Source organism: Carcharodon carcharias, chromosome 3 (genome assembly GCF_017639515.1).
Source record: "Carcharodon carcharias isolate sCarCar2 chromosome 3, sCarCar2.pri, whole genome shotgun sequence".
In the NCBI taxonomy this organism is placed as follows: domain Eukaryota; kingdom Metazoa; phylum Chordata; class Chondrichthyes; order Lamniformes; family Lamnidae; genus Carcharodon; species Carcharodon carcharias.
This window is the reverse complement of record NC_054469.1, coordinates 88329144-88347249: the sequence shown is the minus strand read 5'-3', so window position 1 is coordinate 88347249 and position 18106 is coordinate 88329144. Positions and strand designations below refer to the sequence as shown.

Sequence of the window (18106 nt, the reverse complement as noted above, 5' to 3'; positions counted from 1 at the left end):
TTAAACTGAATCTTTTGGGGGCAAGGACACCAATAGGTGCGGCTTGAAAAATTTTTCATGGAAGTTCTTTTAAATTTACTCAGGAACTGAAACTGTGCCCCAAGTGAATTAGAAAATAGCTTTCTATATTTTTTAAAAAACATTTTCAGTAATTTAAAATGGGCTCACTCACAGTAAATGGATTTACACTGTGATTTAAAATACTTGCTTGTTGTGCTAAATTCATTTGAGGCTTTTAATTAAAATTTATCAAGTTACAATTTTTAAATATATCAAGTAATATATTTTAAAGCATTTAAAAAAATACATTTTAAAATATTGCCTGATTCTGCTGGTTCATGAAGGTTTGCGTTTGCCTATATTTAAGTGAGTTTGACCTGAAACTTATGGAGAAAACACACTTTTTGAAATGAGTGCAATTTTGGGCACAATTTGAGGCAGAAACTCCACCCCTACTTCTACTATGAACAAAAAGGTGGAATCCTCCTTTCATTACTGTTCTTCTTGGGCTCTGGCGCATTTAAAGAATTAATCAAGTACAATGAAAATAAAATAAATAATCTAGATACAAAATGGATGGGATGGACTAAAGACACATATATTTCCTGCATAGCTATTAGATAGACTCTGGTTTCGAATTAACCTTTTGTACGAACACAAAATTTAATTCACCAATGTCTTTCGTCAATGCTATAAGCAATAACAAACTGCCACAATAGATTAACACCACCTCCATAAACTTCATCTTACAAGTATTGCATGAAATAACATCAGACTAGTATATTACAAGGCGATATCAGGGATCAGCTGAACAGATCTATGTGGTTTATTAAATAATCATCAAAAGTTTAAGACAAGCTGGGGTAGATTTTCTCATCAAGATTACAACTGAGCGTTAGTTGGATGGTATCTTATTAGCATTCACCCGACCATTGGTAAGCTGATTTAGCAGATCAACTTCATTCATGTAGTTACAACTGACCCCTGACATTTATGGGCCTCTTACTGGAACTTGCTGGATGAACTACTCTGACAATTCATGTCCCCTCAGTACTACACTGAAATTTGTCTAGATTATGTACGCAAGTTCTAGAGTGGGACTTGAACCCATGACCTTCTAACCAAGAGGCAAGTGCTACCACCAAATCAATGCTGACTGTTTACACAGCCTGCTAATACCTTTATAGTAAATTTCAGCCTTTATAGAGACTGTCTGAGTTTCAAACATATCTGCTAAACCTCAAGAGCCAATGCAATAAATGTGGAGCCAGGAGGCCAAGCTTGTGGGCAAGAGATAGAGTGGCACAATTCTCTGCCCTATTTGATAACTGATAAAATTGAAGTTTGTAGATTGAGATGCTATCGAGGAGACTGGCCCTGCTTAACATTCCAGGATACTTCATGCATTGAACAGCATCGTGGAAGGAGGAGAAGAGGACCTGTGGCTGCAGCTGGCCATTACTACCAATGGCAATACCAACTTTATCAGCAACTCTGTATCTGGATGTTTATTCTACATGGTCATTGCTGGGTAAGTGCACTTTGGTTGCAAATGCGGATAGGAGGATACTATCAGTTAAGTACGATCTGTTAGAAGAAGGGTCACATGGACTTGAAACGTTAACTCTGTTTCTCTCTCCACAGATTTTCTCTCTCCACAGATGCTGTGAGACCTGCTGAGTTTTTCCAGCATTTTCTATTTTTGTTTAAGTACAATCTGTCTCTGGTGCAACTTGACCAGGTATCATTTCTCCATCAATCCTCCTCTTCTTTCAGCAATAAACATAAGAGGGAACCAAATGTCTCAAAATAATGGATGTACCATTAAAAAGAATGGCAGTGCCAGAACACTTAACACAAAGCCTGCTGAATAACTAAATGGCAACAGAAAGGAAACAAAAAGCAAGTTTCAGATTTATCATCCCAATTGTGTTACAAATCTTTTGGTTGAGTGCTTTAACTGCAAATCTACAAACAACACACCCTACTATCCCTGGGCACTCATATCGTATGTAAAAGACCAAACATTGAGTGGATATCCAAGTAATGTCATCCAAGTTTTAATCTAATAAAGTGCAGTCTGGGACCTGCTTCTGGTAGCAAAGCCAGGATACAGAACTGGATAGACGATAAATGGATGGAAAGATGACATAATGAGCCTCTGCTTTTCTACAATCCCTCGACAATCAGTTGGACCTGTCTTAAACCCACAAATTGGACATAACTAATCAGAGATCTATTCTACCGTATCCTTGAAACTACTGGAACTTTTCTTGGCTGCAGGTAGCATGACAACTTGACTAGCAGCGATTTGAACTGAAGTGCTATTATACCTTGCAATTTAAACTGAAATGACGCAAGGGCCCCAATTTCATGCAAATGTCTAGTATGAGTAATAAGCTTGCATGGTGAAACCTAGAGAGATTTTAAGTCCTGTACCTCATTTCCACATCCAGGTACTGACTCCTGACTTTGTTCATTGTGCTGCAAAAATGACAGAAATCACTGCCTGACCGACTGCTGTGAGGGTTAATTTATCTGTCAAGTGGCCAATTTTGGGGTGTGTGGGAAGGTTCCCCAGCAGGTGGTAAGTGGTAGGGAGAGGACTGGGCAGCAATTGGGGTTCCTGTTTCTCCTAATCTGATTATTTTGAAAACTCACAGCTGGGCCTCTTTTGGCTTTGGACAGGTTTAGCCTGATGGAGGAACCATCACCATTCCCTCACTCAGGCCTTATGTTAAAATGGTAGATTGGGCCCTGATTACATCATCAGAACTTGATCTGCCTATTTAAAAAAGACCCAGCTGGTTTTAGATGGGCATCCTTGACACTTGCAACTTTTAAGTTACAGGCAGTCAGATTGGCGCAGCAAAGAAGTGAACATGTCTTGGTTTCATTTTAACTGCCCACAACCCTCCCATCCACACCCTCCCACCCCACCACCTGGCTTCTGACAGATTGAGGAAGTTAAAAGGGGGTCTTTTTCCAATGCATTTGACAGGCAACACAATGGTATTCTCTCCTTTGTATATTGTGCTCGTGGCTTCCATCTTGGGCAAACAGTATTCTCTACAGTAGAGAGGGCTGAGTGCTAACCTAATGGATATTTTAAAATTATGAAAAGGTTTGATGGGGACATGGAGAAAATTTTGCCTGTTGTGTGGAAACCAGAACTAGATCATAAATATAATCTTTGATTATTTTGCTGCAAAGATTAAATTGTCCTGAAATATAAAGTGTTGTGCTAGTTACATTAGACTTGGTTGTGCTCAGTAACCCTTACTACTGACATGTATGCAGATTTACGCTTTTAATTGTTCTTCACTTCTCAAATGTTCAGTCAGTAGGTATTCATTCATTGGCATAAACCAACTGATTTTGTGAATCAAATATAAAAACAAAAAAACTGCGGATGCTGGAAATCCAAAACAAAAAAAACAGAATTACCTGGAAAAACTCAGCAGGTCTGGCAGCATCGGCGGAGAAGAAAAGAGTTGACGTTTCGTTTTGGACTCGAAACGTCAACTCTTTTCTTCTCCGCCGATGCTGCCAGACCTGCTGAGTTTTTCCAGGTAATTCTGATTTTGTGAATCAGTTGAAATATTTATGCTTTCAGTTCAGATACGTTAAATTAATTTTTCCTCTGGATTACTATCCATATTGCATTTACTTCAGTGTAATCCTATTAGCATGTAACCTTTATGCAAATGATTGCTACAGTATTTTAACGCTTATCTTCAACTGTAACGAGAGGCTGTTCCCTTCAGCGTCTTCATCAGCTTGTAACCAGTTTGTAACTTCTGTTTGGAAAAATATAGATTGTTTTCTTTCCTGGACTACTTACAACATTTCATTTACAAAGTAGAAACCACAATAAAGATCATACTTAATTACATTTTTAGCTGTGGAGTACCATAAGCAAGATTCATAGATAAGGAAGATTTGAATTGACAGAGAGGAGCATATTTTCCATTCCTAATTGTTAAGTGAGATCCATTTGAACACATACACTGTAATATGCCACCAATTTGCAGTTAACTGTATAATTTATATGTTCGCAATCATGGTTAATGATAATTTGGGAGAAAAAACTGTGGTGTTGGTGATTGAAGTAACAGTACTCTTCAAAGGACAGTCGTATCTTTAGGTAATTTAATTGCACTCTTCTTCTTTCATAAAGCTTTAGGAGCAGAAGCTGTCATCACAGTTTTAATGTCAAGTTCCCTAATCAATCCAATGCCCTGTTGGACAGCAAGTGTAACTCCAGGATGTCACCCTCAAACTTGAATCGGGAGCAAGATGTTAAATGCTCCATGGTTTGGTTAGGGTTTCTGCAGTCACAGCGAGGTGACGTTTTGACTTGCCATTTGTACATCAGGTGGCTACGTCGGCTATATCCAGTCCCTATTCTATTGAGGATTATCCTCATGCTCTGGGGGAGTTTGAAGCCTGGTTGCTGAGATATTGGGTGGGAGACAATGGGCAAAATATTCCCCCCCACCGCCAACCATAAGCTCCATGGTGGGAGCGGGAACCCGGAGTGTTTCCTGTCGACGAGCGGGGTGGGGTGTTATGCACAATTATGTGCTCCCTGCATGCACATGGTTCACGATGTGTATCGTGGTGGGGCAGGTAGGAAGTCATGCACCCCGCCTTCATGCCCAGGCACCATATTTAAAAAGCACCTGGACAGCCAGTGATTTAGTGTGCCAATACTCCAGGACACTGAGATGGCACCGAGCACTGGTCCCATGCTTCAGCGATGCCTCCCTGGAGAGTCCCCTTAAGGCCATGGAGGACAGAAATAGGAGCAGGAGGCCCAGCTGGCTCACCACACTGACTTGGGAGAAGGTCACCAGGGTGGTCAGTGCCAGAGGGTGCAGACGAGGACCATCCTGTAGTGCAGGAGAAGGATTAATGATCTACTCTTTGAACTTAATTCACCATTCTTCTGAATCTGGCATGGGATGTGGGCGTCATTGGCAAGGCCAGCAACTGTGTTGCCCATCCCTAAAAGCCCTTGACAAGGTGCTGGGATGCTGCCTTGGTGTCCCACTGCAGTCCATGTGGTCTGCTGGTAGGGAGGCAATTGTGGCTTGCTGACACAGCCACACTGAAGGCACAGTCATTGTGGGTGGGGGATGGAGGGCAGGTGGTTGGAGTAGAGGGTAACTTGCAGATGCTACTGATCTCGTCCTTCTAGCTACTAGAGTTAGTTAGTCTGGAGGAGGCTGCCGAAGTAGCCTTGGGGACTAGCAGCAGTGCATCTTTAACATAGCACACAAAGCTGCCACACTATAGGTCAGTGCTGGAGGGATTGAATGTAGAGGGTGCTGGATGGGGTGTTAATCAAGCGGCCTGCTTCGTTCTAGAAGGTGTCCAGCTTCCCAAGTGCTATTGGAGCTATCCTTATCCAGGCATGTGCACAGTGTTCCCTCAAAATCCTCATTGTGCCTTGTGCATTGTGAACAGGCTTTGGGGAGTCAGGAGGTCACGTATTAGCCACAGAATTAGCAGCGTGTGATCTGCTCCTGTGCTCAAAATCCATCTATCTAAATTATGCAGGAGAAGACAGCGCACAACAGGCAAGAGAGGGAGAGGACAGGAGGGATTATACCTGACATCCAGCCCCTCACACAATTTAAACAGCAGGCTGCCAAGCTGGCAGGGGGTGGGATTGTGACCATGCCTGTCCGAGAGCAAGATCAGCCTCCCCGAAGTACCCAGTGAGGAGGCATGCTTAATCTCTGAAAATTGCAACCTGAGGGTGATGCTGGGTGCAATGTAGGAGCCAGCCTAGGCTGTCACTCATTCTCTATTCTCTCCATTCCAGGTGCCAGTAGGATGAGGGGGAGGCCAGCCCACTCCAGAAGCAAGTCCCCGCCCCCAGGAGAGCTCAGATGAAGACATACACTTCTTCACACCTGTAGAGCCATCACAGCCATCACCTGCACCCTCCACAAGCCCAGAGACACACACCTCGGTGGGTGATGTATTTAGGTTAGGTTCAGGCTCAGGCTCAGGCTCAGGCTCAGGCTCGGGCTCACTCTGGTGGTCACCACACAGACACGTGTCCAGAGCAGGTGAAGGCGGTGATAGCCAAGGTCTCTGGTACTCAGAAGACTGCAAGAGAAGAGATCCCTGCTAAGAGTCAGATGATGAGCCTCTGGACGTGGCCATGGAAACGATGCTGGAGTATTAATGTGATGCAGGGAACATCGGGCAGAAGTGTCAGAGGCTCTCAACAGAGTGGCACGAGAGACAGAGAGGTGCGTCCGGATGCTCTCTGATGTTGTGGCTCCAGCATGTGAATGCATGAAGATCTCCCTGGGGAGGACGGTGGCGGCAGACACCATAGAGAACCTAGTCCAGCAGAACGTGGTGTTTCTGCTGGATATGGGCTCTGATCTGCGCTCCCTTGCTCTAGCCATGGGTAAGCTCATACAGTGCCTGGGAAGAGGTGGACAGAGCACCTTGATCTCGCTCTAGCTGCCCCTTCTCCTCAGGGAGTCAGGGATGGGCCCTCGGACACCCAAAGAGAGGAGGAGTGTCAGGTGGACACCCTTGGGGCTTTCACCAGGAAACTCCAAGGGCAACCATGCAGTCTGAGTGACGTCTGGATGTGACCCCATCAACTCCAGCCTCAGAGACTGCTGAAGATGCACCTACTGATTACTGTGCCCTCTTGTCAGTGATGTCTGGCAGGCATCCTCTGGAGGGCAGAGGCCTGGAGGGCAGGTACCGCCTCCTCTGCTGTGGATGTTGGGGAAGCACCTAGCGTAGTGGTAGGGTAAGAGAAATTAAGAAGTGTTAAGTTAACACCCGTGGCACAGGTGTAAATCATTGTATATAGTTTTAACACCTGTCTCACTGTCTGAATCATTTCACTTCATGAGCGTCTCCTGGGATTTTCTTGCTGCTGTTTGTGTTGTTTACTGTCCACACCACCCCCCAACCACCACCCCTTCCCAGGAGGGGAACCAAGGAAGGGTCTAAGTCCCCCTGAATGATCCCTGCGCATCGAGGCATCGCTCTTTGCCAAGGCTCATACAAGCCATGTCCGAGAAGCCTCCCCCTCATGCTACTCCCTTTTCCCCCATTGCCCTCTAGAACCTATAGAGAGATCTTTGCCTTGTCAGGATAGACTATCAGCGCTTTCCTTCAGTTGCCCAGTTGAGCTGACCTTCAGCTCCACCCGATGACCCTCCTCCCACATAGAAAAGTTCTGCTGGACATCGAGGGCGCAACATCCTGATCTTCCTGTGCCTCAGGATGGTGCGTGTCACCTTCCAGACAGTGTCCAACACCTTTTACCCTTCTCCTATAACCCACCCCCTAACCCCCATCACCTTCTGCCCCCCTCTGCCTGGTGTTACCTTCACCCTCCCATTGGTTACCCTTGAACCTCTCCACATCACCCCAGACCCCATCACCGTTAACCTTCAAATATCCTCCCTCCCCATTGAGTCCACAACTGTCACAGTCCCCATGCCCACCATGATCCTGCCCACTCCCCAGATCTGTGTAAAAATCCTTAATCCTGTGAACGACCCGTCTCCGACGAGAACTACTCCTGTCACACCCAGACCCCCTTCTTCCCACCCAACTGCATCCCACTGTTCCCTCTGACAGTCACAGTGCCCTCCTGCCCTCAGTTCACTCCCCAGGATTCCAGCATTGACAGCACTGACACCTCCCTGTGAACAACTGCCTCCCCTTCAAGCCTTCCTGGTCACTGACACCTCCCCCCCCCCAGGCAATCTAAGCCTTCCTGGTCATAGTCCCCATGTCTTCCAGCAACCTTTCCTACCATATTTTCCAACCCCACTGTGTCTTCCAGAACCCCCACTGCGTGTACCGACCCCTACCCATGCCTTCCAGCAACCCTACCCCTATGATTTCTAACCCCCTCCATATCTTGTAGCTCACTTCCCTGTGGTTTCCTCAGAGCATCATACATGAGATCGTGTGGTCTTCTGGTGCTCCAGGCCACAGCTTCTTGGGTAAATGCTCTTAACCCAGATGTGGAAAGGATCCTTCCCCTTGTGGATGAGTCCAGAACTAGGGGGTACTGTTTTAAAATTAGGGGTTGCCCTTATAGGACAGAAATGAGGAGAATTTTTTTCCCTTAGGGGGTTGTACGACTTTGGAGTTCTCTACCTCAGAAGGCGGAGACGGTGTCACTGAATATTTTTAAGGCAGAGGTAGATTCTTGTTAGGCAAGGGAATCAAAGGTTATTGGGGTTAGATGGGAATGTGGAATTCAAAACAAACTGATCAGCCATGATCTTATTGAATGGCGGAGCAGGTTTGAGGGGCCAAATGGCCTACTTCTGCTCCTATTTCATATGTTTGTATGTTCGTAACTCGCTCACCAAGTGCATGCCAGGTTTGTCTAGTTGCGAATTGGACCCACCCACAGTGGGGTGGAAGATATGCTGGGGTGTGGTGCGGGGGGAGGGTGAAGTTTCCAGTCAGTCGGGGTTTTCATTAGGATGCATGAGATGTGTAATAATTATGGTGTTTTAGTGTGTAATGTACTCTTAAGAATAATACTTGTTAGGAAAAATCACATGATCCGTAGTAACCAAAAGGAGAGTAGCTCGGGCTACCTCAGCAGTCAGTGTAGAGATAGAGTAGGAGTTGAAAGCACACATGTAGTTGCTGCTGACTGTATTGTAAATAAATGTGATGTTTCCATTTAAGAAGTGTCTGCAGTTCAACTCTATTACTAATAGTAAAACTCAGCCACCCTACAACAAGATGCAAATTTAGCTCCTGATGAGGTTTAGCTGGAAAGGTGATCCGCCACTAAACTGCCATGACAGTCAGGATCACTGGTTCCTGCCGTTATTTCCCGCCATTAGAAAAACAATTTTTTCATCCTGGCATATTTACCACCCATGGCCACTATGAACCCCTGCCGCTGAGGGCGTGGTGGGGAAAAGTCTGACTAATGTGGTTATATGGGAAGGTTTTTTATGCCCAAGCTTTCCTCCAGGTTTCATCAGTGTTATGGAATTGGAGATGTTCGATTCTTGTCCAGAGGGGGTTTTGTATAGCCATGTGGTGAGTTGGGGGGTAGGGTCTTGAAGATTTCTATGGATGGGAAGATCCAACTTGCTGTGGATACAAGATATTTCTGTGCACGTTGCTGCATCCTGTCAAATGGAGAAAGGGGCGATTTTTGAGAAGACAGGTAACCACTTAACTGGAGTTGATCTCAGAGTTCCAGAGATTATCCTCATTACTGAGTGAAGTTATTTGTCAGTGAGTTTGGTGTGACCACATGAGGCCTGTACGGGTGCACAGTACTCAGCTGTCGAGAAACCAGAGCTATGGAAGAAGTGTTAAGGACAGTGGCTTTTGTACTCCAGCTTGTGCCGGTGAGCTCGCAGATGATGTTCACTCATGTCTTGCTCTTTTCGGCAATCTTTTGGAGATGGTGATGGTAAGTGTGGGAGTGGTCAAGGATCAACTTCCAGATAGGTAGGAGTTGAGTCATGCTGCACTTTTTCTCCACAGAAAGTGACATTTAGGGGTGCTGTGTACCGTGCGCTTTTCATGGTGGAATGCAGAAACAATGGGCTTAGCTGGATTTGGTTGCAGTCTCCACTTGTAGAAATATTCAGTCATTTGACAGGTCAGAGTTTAGCATGGCTTCCATTTCCTGGAACAATTTTGTCTGAGTTGTCAAGACAATATCAACAGCATAAATAAATTTTAATGATGATATGCTGAGCATGTCACCTTTGTAGTTGTTAAGAAGTATCAGCGCTAGGATGCTGCAGCTACAGTGACTTACAGGGAGAGAAATTGAGTTAATCATTTCTATGGCAGCTGGTTAGAGAAGGTGCTGTTCTTAGGTGGGAGAACTGCTGCTGAGATTTTAAATGACTGGAAAATTGTGGGCAGTGTGGGCTCTCACTGTTGAGAACACAAAGTCAGAAAATTAAGCCTAAGGGATAGGAATTGGCCTTAAGCAAGGTGATGCCAGTTGTCAAATGCAGATAGCAGTTACCGGGGTCTAGGAAAAGATGACTTGGATGGAGGGCAGTCAAGGAATTTGGAAAAAAATATTGTATTCTTTAGATTCAGCTGTTTTTGTCATTTTACATTAAAATTGCATGATGGCTGATATGTCCATGAAAGCAAATGATGCACTATTATTGCTTTAATGAAATAAAATTCTCTTCAAAGCCCTGAAGATGAGTCATATGGGCTCGAAACATTAACTCTGTTTTTGTCTCCACAGATGCTGTTAAAAACTGTAAAAAAACTGCTGAGTTTTTCCAGCATTTTCTGTTTTTTCTTCTTTATAAATGTCTGGTAAGCATTTGTGTCCTCAAAATCTGTTATTTTTCTTACACTCAGACTTAAGAACCTAATCAATGCTGGCACTTCAGTGCAATACTAACAAATGCTGCATTAGTGGAGGAGTCTTTTGGATGAGGTTAAATTAAGGTCTATCAGCCTATTCAGGTGGAATTACAAGATCCCATAGTGCTATTCCAAGAAGATCAGGGAAGCTCTCCTAATATTCTGATCAATGTTTATCCCTCAACCAAGATCACCAAAACAGATTAATTGGTTATTGGCCATATTTGGAACCTTCTATATTGATTGTTAGTGGCTACACTTCGGAACAAATTTACTAGTTGTGAAGCACTTTCAGCTCTCTAAACAATGTGAAAAGGCATGTATAAAGGAGGTCCCGCCTCCATTTTCAGGATGTGCTAATTACACTTAAATCTAAGTTATAAAAAAACACTTTCAGAAACTCTCCAGTTCTGGATTCTGACCCTGGTACGCAACACAGAATTCTTGCTCCTGGGTGGGATGTGAGCTCTGCAACACTACATGATCTGCTTGACCAAGGATGTTTTAACTATTGGATTGCAAGCCAGGGTGACATAGCAAATTCTCACTTCAAAGTTTTAGCATTTGCCATATTGCACTCATGAACATTTTAAGATACAAACATATGTTGATTAGGACTTCTTGAGATGATCAGGGGAATTCGTCCATTCAGAATTAATGTTAGATCATTAGTGATTGGAAAAGCAGCATTGACAGCTGTGGCCACCTGTCCTATTTTACATCTAATCCTGTGGAATCAACCAGAAGTTACAGGAAGTGTGAGCAGCTAAGGGTGGGAGATCAAAGGTCGTGTTTATTTGTGCCACAATGCTAGGGGGAACACTTGCTGCATATGTCGATGCAGTTACAGTGATGCAGGAGTGCACCCTAAGAGTATTGCTCAAAATTAAGACTAGAATAGCAAAAAGAGGGGAAAATGGCATTGAGAAAGAAGTGGCAGTCTCAGCAACAATATTTACTAGGTTCTAAATTCAGATGCCTTTAATGCATTTGTGAATGTGTTAGCTACAGCACTTCATAATGGAACAAACCATATCTGCGAAAGAATTGTGCCCAAACTACCTTGTTCAGGTGTTTCTTGCTCACTTAATTGAGTACAGTCTATTATCTTAAATAAAATATAAAATAAAAATTTATCACCCAATGTGGGGCTCGAGATCATGACTTTGCAATTTACAGTCCCATTAACTACCAACTGAGATAACCAGGCTGTGCAGAAACATGCTCCACAAAGCCTCTCTAACTTGGTGACAGCTCCACAACTCACTGCCCAAAATGTTTCAAACTTTTAACCACCCCACTGCTAGCCTGAGCAAGAAACTTGATTTCTGACAACATAAATGCCTTTGCTGCTCATTAACATCAATTGAGAGTTTATGGTACAATTCCAATACTGCTCTTGTTTGATTAATTTATGTGTGTTTTAATAATTTCATTTCATTAGAGAATAAATCCTGAATGTCCTGTACTGTATGTTTTGTTAGGCCTTAGTGGTGTACACGTCCATCAAACCTGAATCAATTAATGATAATTGCTGTCCTCAATCAACATTTAGTCAGGAATCCCATCAATTTCTTTGCCCGAACCTTGCCTCAGTTAATTAATGGTGATAGTTGTTGCTGATGAATTGCTACCACTAATCAACCATTAAAGTAGCTTCAATCGTGAGAAACCACTGCCAACCACTTCAATAATTTTGTCTGTAACCATTAAACCATTAAGGTGGTGGAGCATCCAAAATTAATGTGAACTGAAAGCAAAGACAATGATAGTCATTTCTAAATTTCTTTTGATGTATTTGACTTCTAGTTTTCAGTTAGGATTCCTTATGGATATGCAACTAAGAGAAAGGTATTAAAATTAAGATCAGAAAACAATCTTTGGCTGCTAACAGTTACATTAAATGGGATGAAATTACTTCATAATTGGAAAAATAAGTTAATTAAGGACACTCAACATGGCTTTCTAAAATGCAGGTTGTACTTGACTAATAATGAAAATAATGGAATAATAATCAGGAGGGTCTGTAAAGAGTATAGAATGGCAAATAAGCTTTAATTACTTACCCACATAGAGCTGACTGTAGAGTTCTAGTCGAGTATGACCCTGGGTTGGTGCCTTCCTGAAATCCCTGCGCAGTAGATCTACTTGAAGGCTTGCTTCCTTTACATTGCGCTCAGCGATTACTCGATGCCACTGGTCATCATTTAAAGGATTTGGAGATCTCACTGTAAGTTCCTCTGGGCCATTGCCCACATCAAATGAAAATGTTACATCAGTAGGAGCTGAAAATAAAATGATCATAATTCAATTTTTATTTGACTAAAACATAAAAATTAGGTGCACTTCTAGAGGGAAAGGGGATGAGATAATAATGGTGAGATGAAATGTAGACAGGATTAAGTATGATTTTAAAAATCAGCATTTTGGGCATAATAGCTTTTCACTATTCTTAAAAGTTCATTTATGTTTTTAAAATTTTGCTGCAACCTTAACAACTCAAAATTCCCAGCACTATCATTTTTTGCTGTCAGACTGAAGTTATACCAATGGAAGTCTTTCCTCTAGTGAGTGTCGGTATAAAATGTTGTGAAGATCCTGAATTGTTCCACTTCCTTCATTTGGCATGAATATACAGGAAGACAGCCAACGGGACCTCAATTATACTTTTCCTCCCAAAGGGGGAAAGTGATAATTACATCACTAGCTCTTGGAAAAATGACGCAAGTTTCTATAGTAATTTGCCAATTGTCCATACGCCAGATCAGACAAAATGGGAGAAATGGGATCAAGGTGTGATTTGCTATCTGACCTATGTTAATGCACCAACTGTCTTTTACGTTTGTATTAACGTATGTGTATTTTCTGTTTAAATGTGACTTCTTGAAATTCAGGAGTCATGCCAAACCAGTAGGATTTGCCTTTATCATATGTAACTGATTTACATGGCCATGTGCTCAATGCCTTGGTTAAGGAAGAGGATGGGGTGTGCATCTGGTTCACTGATGCCCTTTAGGGAAGGAAATCTGCCATCCTTACCTGGTCTGGTCTACGTGTGACACCAGTCTGGTCTGGCCTGACCTACATGTGGCTCACTCTTAAATGCCCTTTGATTAAGGGCAATTAAGGAAAATGCTGGCCTGGCCAGTGATGTCCACATCCCATGAATGAAAAAAATAAGGTCATCATAAAGTTAACACTTAGATTACCTGAAAGTGATTTCTTAATTCAATTTTTCCCATCTACAATAGATATTAATAAGAAATTGCATTAAAAAAACATATAAATGCAAGTTTTAATTTATATTTTTTATTACTTTTAACCTCTAATTATCCTTTCATAAGAATTGGTGGTCACTTCCTGTCATGAAGCTATTGTATATAATATTTTGGAAAATATTTTTCTTTTAAAATAGAGATTTAGTCTGTGGGTATGTCTTAATTGGATTAAAGACTGGGTGCTTTGGTGTTTACTAGTTTTGATATATAAAGGAGATAGCGTGCATTTGCATTTTCCGAATAGAGCATTCAAGTAGGGGGTGGAAACTGTTGCCTTTCTAGCAACTACCAAGCAATATGTTTATATTACTAATAAAATTGGTACAATGAAAGGGGTTTCATTGTTAAAAGGTGAAGTTCAAAGCAGCTGGTGAGACAATGAGAATTTGAATTCAATCAGTGGTGGCAGGTGTAACTTCAGTAGTTTTCGGGTGTACAGAGCAGAGGCAATGTAAGATCAAAAGGTAGCTGTAAGCATCCAACTGGCTCTACAACAAAAACAACCTAATTCTGAATTCGTAAGGTGAACATGCTTTGCCTGGTGTCTGGTTAAGTCTATGGGTTACTGTTTCCTTAATGGTGACTAGTTTGGGAATTTGTTAAAAATTATGATAGTAGTAATTTGTAGCCATGTTTACATATATTTTAACCTGTGTAAATTAATAAAATGTTTCACTCACTTTAATGTAAAACCTCGAGAACTGCTGGTCTGATTCCTGAATTTAGAGTTGCATCTCAAACATAACACTTAAAATTATATGTTACAACAGTTGTTTAAATTTTCCCTCTGGGATTTTTAAAATAACTCCACTTTATCAACTGCATCGATCATAACACTTCCTAAATTAAGACAGTAAATGCTGGAAATACTCAGTGGTTCTGGCAGCATCTGTGGAGAGAGAAACAGTGTTAACGTTTCACCTTTCATCAACATTTTCTGTTTTTATTTCAAACTTCCAGCATCCATAGTATTTTGCTTGTGGTCACTTCCTTCTCTGACCCAGTCAAGAAACATTTCACCCTTCCCCTTCAACCTTTCAGATTATCTGAGTGCTTAATCATACTCACAGAATAAGGTCAAAGAGAAATTTATGATTTACAGATAGTGTGTTTATTACAAAGCAATTTTGTCAAGAAAGTTAAGTCTAAGTCTAAAAAAATGGTTAAGTTTAAAAAAATGTTTCATTTACATGTCTGTCTCATATGTTCAATTTTTAAACTCAAATTATTCTGTTGCTTCTTTCAACTGCATTGTGAGGAAATTCATAGTCCCCTGAGCTTAACATTCTAATTTTAAGGTTAGTTATTTGTGAGGGGTTGACTGATTTATTTAGTTGTGGGAAAAGAGTTTATTTTGAGACAATTCTGCACTGCAATGGATTCATTGGTTGGGGAGGGGGTGGTGGGGGTGGGAGAGGAGGCTGCAGATATTTCTGAATTCTGATATGGGTATCTCATTGTTTAAGTTTCTTTAGTTTGACTTTATGGGGTGATTTACTTAATTTTCTAGATTGCTAACCTGAGTGACTGGCTACCGCTAAATCGTTGCTATTGGCAATCCAATTCATTATCTCAGAATATCTGTTTTAGTTGAAAGAATTGTCCAAATGACATTGCCAATCACATGCACTGCCTCAAATCTATACAGACCGCTGAATGTTATCTAAATATTTTGTTATGATCCCAGCTGACGTTACTACTGGGCAAGCAAAATCCAAGGGTGGAAACCGGCTTGATAGATTGTAACTTTTATTTTTGTTTCAAAACGTGGAGGGCTGCTACTGAACAGAGTTACATGAGTCAGCTGATGGACTATTAACAAAAGAATAAAACATTTATTGAACAAGAAAATATGAACTTTATTACAATACTCCTTCACCCACAACTAGACCTTTACAGACATATACAGATTTGTAAGGATAACACAAGTTACAAAAGCTATCTTATACCCTCATGTTCACAGTAAGTACACAGTCCATGTAAACCAACAAGTGACCTGTGGTCAGGCACATCACACTCTGAAACCAAGTGACAGATGCCACCCCAAACAGTTGCTATGGATCCCTCATCAACTCCCCCCAGATGCTTGTCACACCGTGAGCCAACCGGTCTCATTAAACTCTGTCTTTCACATGAGGATTTCCAAACTCCACTCTTGAAGAACCTACTTTGGAATCTTCTCTCAAATGACATTTTTTCTTAGATGCCTTCCACAAGGGTCCACATCCAGAGTTTCAAACTCTCCTTTCATTGTTCTTCACCCCCGGATTGCTACATGTATTCAAGATTCACCTCCTATGCACCTTCCCTCAGAAACTCAGCTGTGCCAACAGACATCACTGCTTCACATGCCCATAATAAAGAGTTACAGACCTTCGGCAGTCTCCTTGGATCTTCTGACTTCTCACAAGCTTACTTTGCTTTAAGTCTGCACCCTGCAGCTTTCTCCCTTTAAGCTTGGAGCCTTCCTCTCTGCTCATTACTTTCATTTTCACTGAACAGGAGCTTTTTCAGATTCCTGTTCTTTTCCTTTGACTAGAAGGTCTCCTTGGAATTTTCTTTTATTTTCCCACTCCCTGGTTTCTGGGACATTCTCCTGTTCTTATGGGAAATCTGCTTTCTGCAGTACCCTCTCCTGTGTTTAGCATCTCCTGGCACCTGCTTCCAACATTAGAGCATAAGCACCAACTAAACTCAAACTGTTGTTCTGTTTCTCCCTGTCTTTCTGTATGGACCTCATATTGCTAGGCAACAGCACAGTTTTTTCTACCTTGTGTTTGTTTTAAATCCTCTTCAAGAGTCATAAAACCTCATTAAAATGTAGATTATTTTCAAGTGAAACTAAACCTCAAGATCCCCCCTTAACACACAAATACAGAAATACCATTTAAACTTAAACTTAAAGATACACCTTATTCCTAACACACAAATACACAAGAACTATCTCTAGTTCCTAACAATATAAATGCACTTAATGCAATGAGTAACTCTCTTCTTGGCTGCCCAAAGTTTGTCCACTATCTACAATGCAGAAGTCAACAGTGTGATGCAATATTTGATCTCCACTTGCCTGGATGAGTGCAGCTTCAACAACATTCAAGAAGCTCGACACCATCCAGGACAAAGCAGCCTGCATAATAGGCACCCCATTCACCACCTTAAACATTTACTTCTTCTACCACCAATGCACAGAGGCAGTAGTGTGTACCATATACATACCATATACAAGATGAACTGTCGCAACTTGCCAAGTCTCCTGCGACAGCACCTTCCAAATCTATCACCTCTACCATCCAGAACAATACAGTATTCAGTAAAAAAAGTGAGAGCTGATTGTGATATTGAAAATTTTTTATCAGGTCGCATAAGAGCAGGGTATGAGGGAAGAGGGAGAAATTTGAGAGTGGGTGGGGTAGGATTGTGAGAGCAGCCATGGGTTGGGGGTGGGGAGTTGTGGGAGCGGGGTGGGGGGTAAAGTTGTGAGTGCAGTGGGATTGAGTTGTGAGGAATGGGGGCAGGTAGAATTGTGAGAATTGGATTATTTTTAATTTTTACTTTCACAGGATGTGAGCAACTTTGGTTAGGCCAGGATTTTTGGCCCCTCCCTAATTGTCCTTGAACCACTGCAGGCTATGTGGTGTAGGTATACCGACAATGCTGACAAGAAGGGAGTTCCAGGATTTTGACCTTGTGACAGTGAAGGAACAGCAATATAGTTCCAAGTCAGGATGTTATGTGTCTTGGAGGGGAGCTTGCAAGTGGTGGTGTTCCCACGCATCTTCTGCCCCTGTCCTTTGAGGTGGTAGAGGTTGTGGGTTTGGAAGGCGCTGTCAAAGGAGCCTTGGTGGATTGCTGCAGTGCATCTTGTAAATGGTACACATTGCTGCCACTGTCTGTTGGTGGTGGAGGAAGTGAATGTTTGTGGAAGGGGCGCCAATCAAGTGGGCTGCTTTGTCCTGGAAGATGTCCAGCTTCTCGAATATTGTTGGAGTTGCGTTCATCCAGGCAAGGGGAGAGTATTCCATCACACTCTTGACTTGTGCCTTGTAGATGGTAGACAGACTTTGGGGAGTCAGGAAGTGATACTTTCCACAAAATCTCCAGCTTCTGACCTGCTTTTATAGCCACGGTATTTATATGGCTGGTCTACTTCAGTTTCTGGTCAATGGTAACCCCCAGGATGTTGATAGTGGGAGATTCAGTGATGACAATGCCATTGAATGTCAAGGGGAGATGGTTAGATTTTCTCTTGTTGGAGATGGTCATTGTCTGTACTTGTGTGGCGCAGATTTTACTTGCATCTTATCACCTCAAGTTGATAAGAGCTGTGTAAGTGGTGGGGGTGTTGGGTGGGGTGGGGGGGGTTGGTGGTGATAGAGTTGTAAGAGCAGTGGGGTTTGGTTGTGAGTGCAGGGGCAAGAGTTGGACAGCAGGCATGGTAAAGTTGT

At 42.4% G+C, this 18106-nt stretch overlaps 1 protein-coding gene across 1 annotated transcript in view; it reads right to left on the bottom strand.

The window, feature by feature from the left end:
• Positions 1 to 18106, bottom strand: part of cntnap2a (contactin associated protein 2a) — a 1656857-nt gene that overhangs the window by 251197 nt on the left and 1387554 nt on the right. The window contains exon 18 of the mRNA XM_041183966.1: positions 12447 to 12665. Within this exon, the coding sequence (XP_041039900.1) occupies positions 12447 to 12665 (219 nt within the window). The remainder of the gene's footprint in view (positions 1 to 12446; positions 12666 to 18106) is intronic.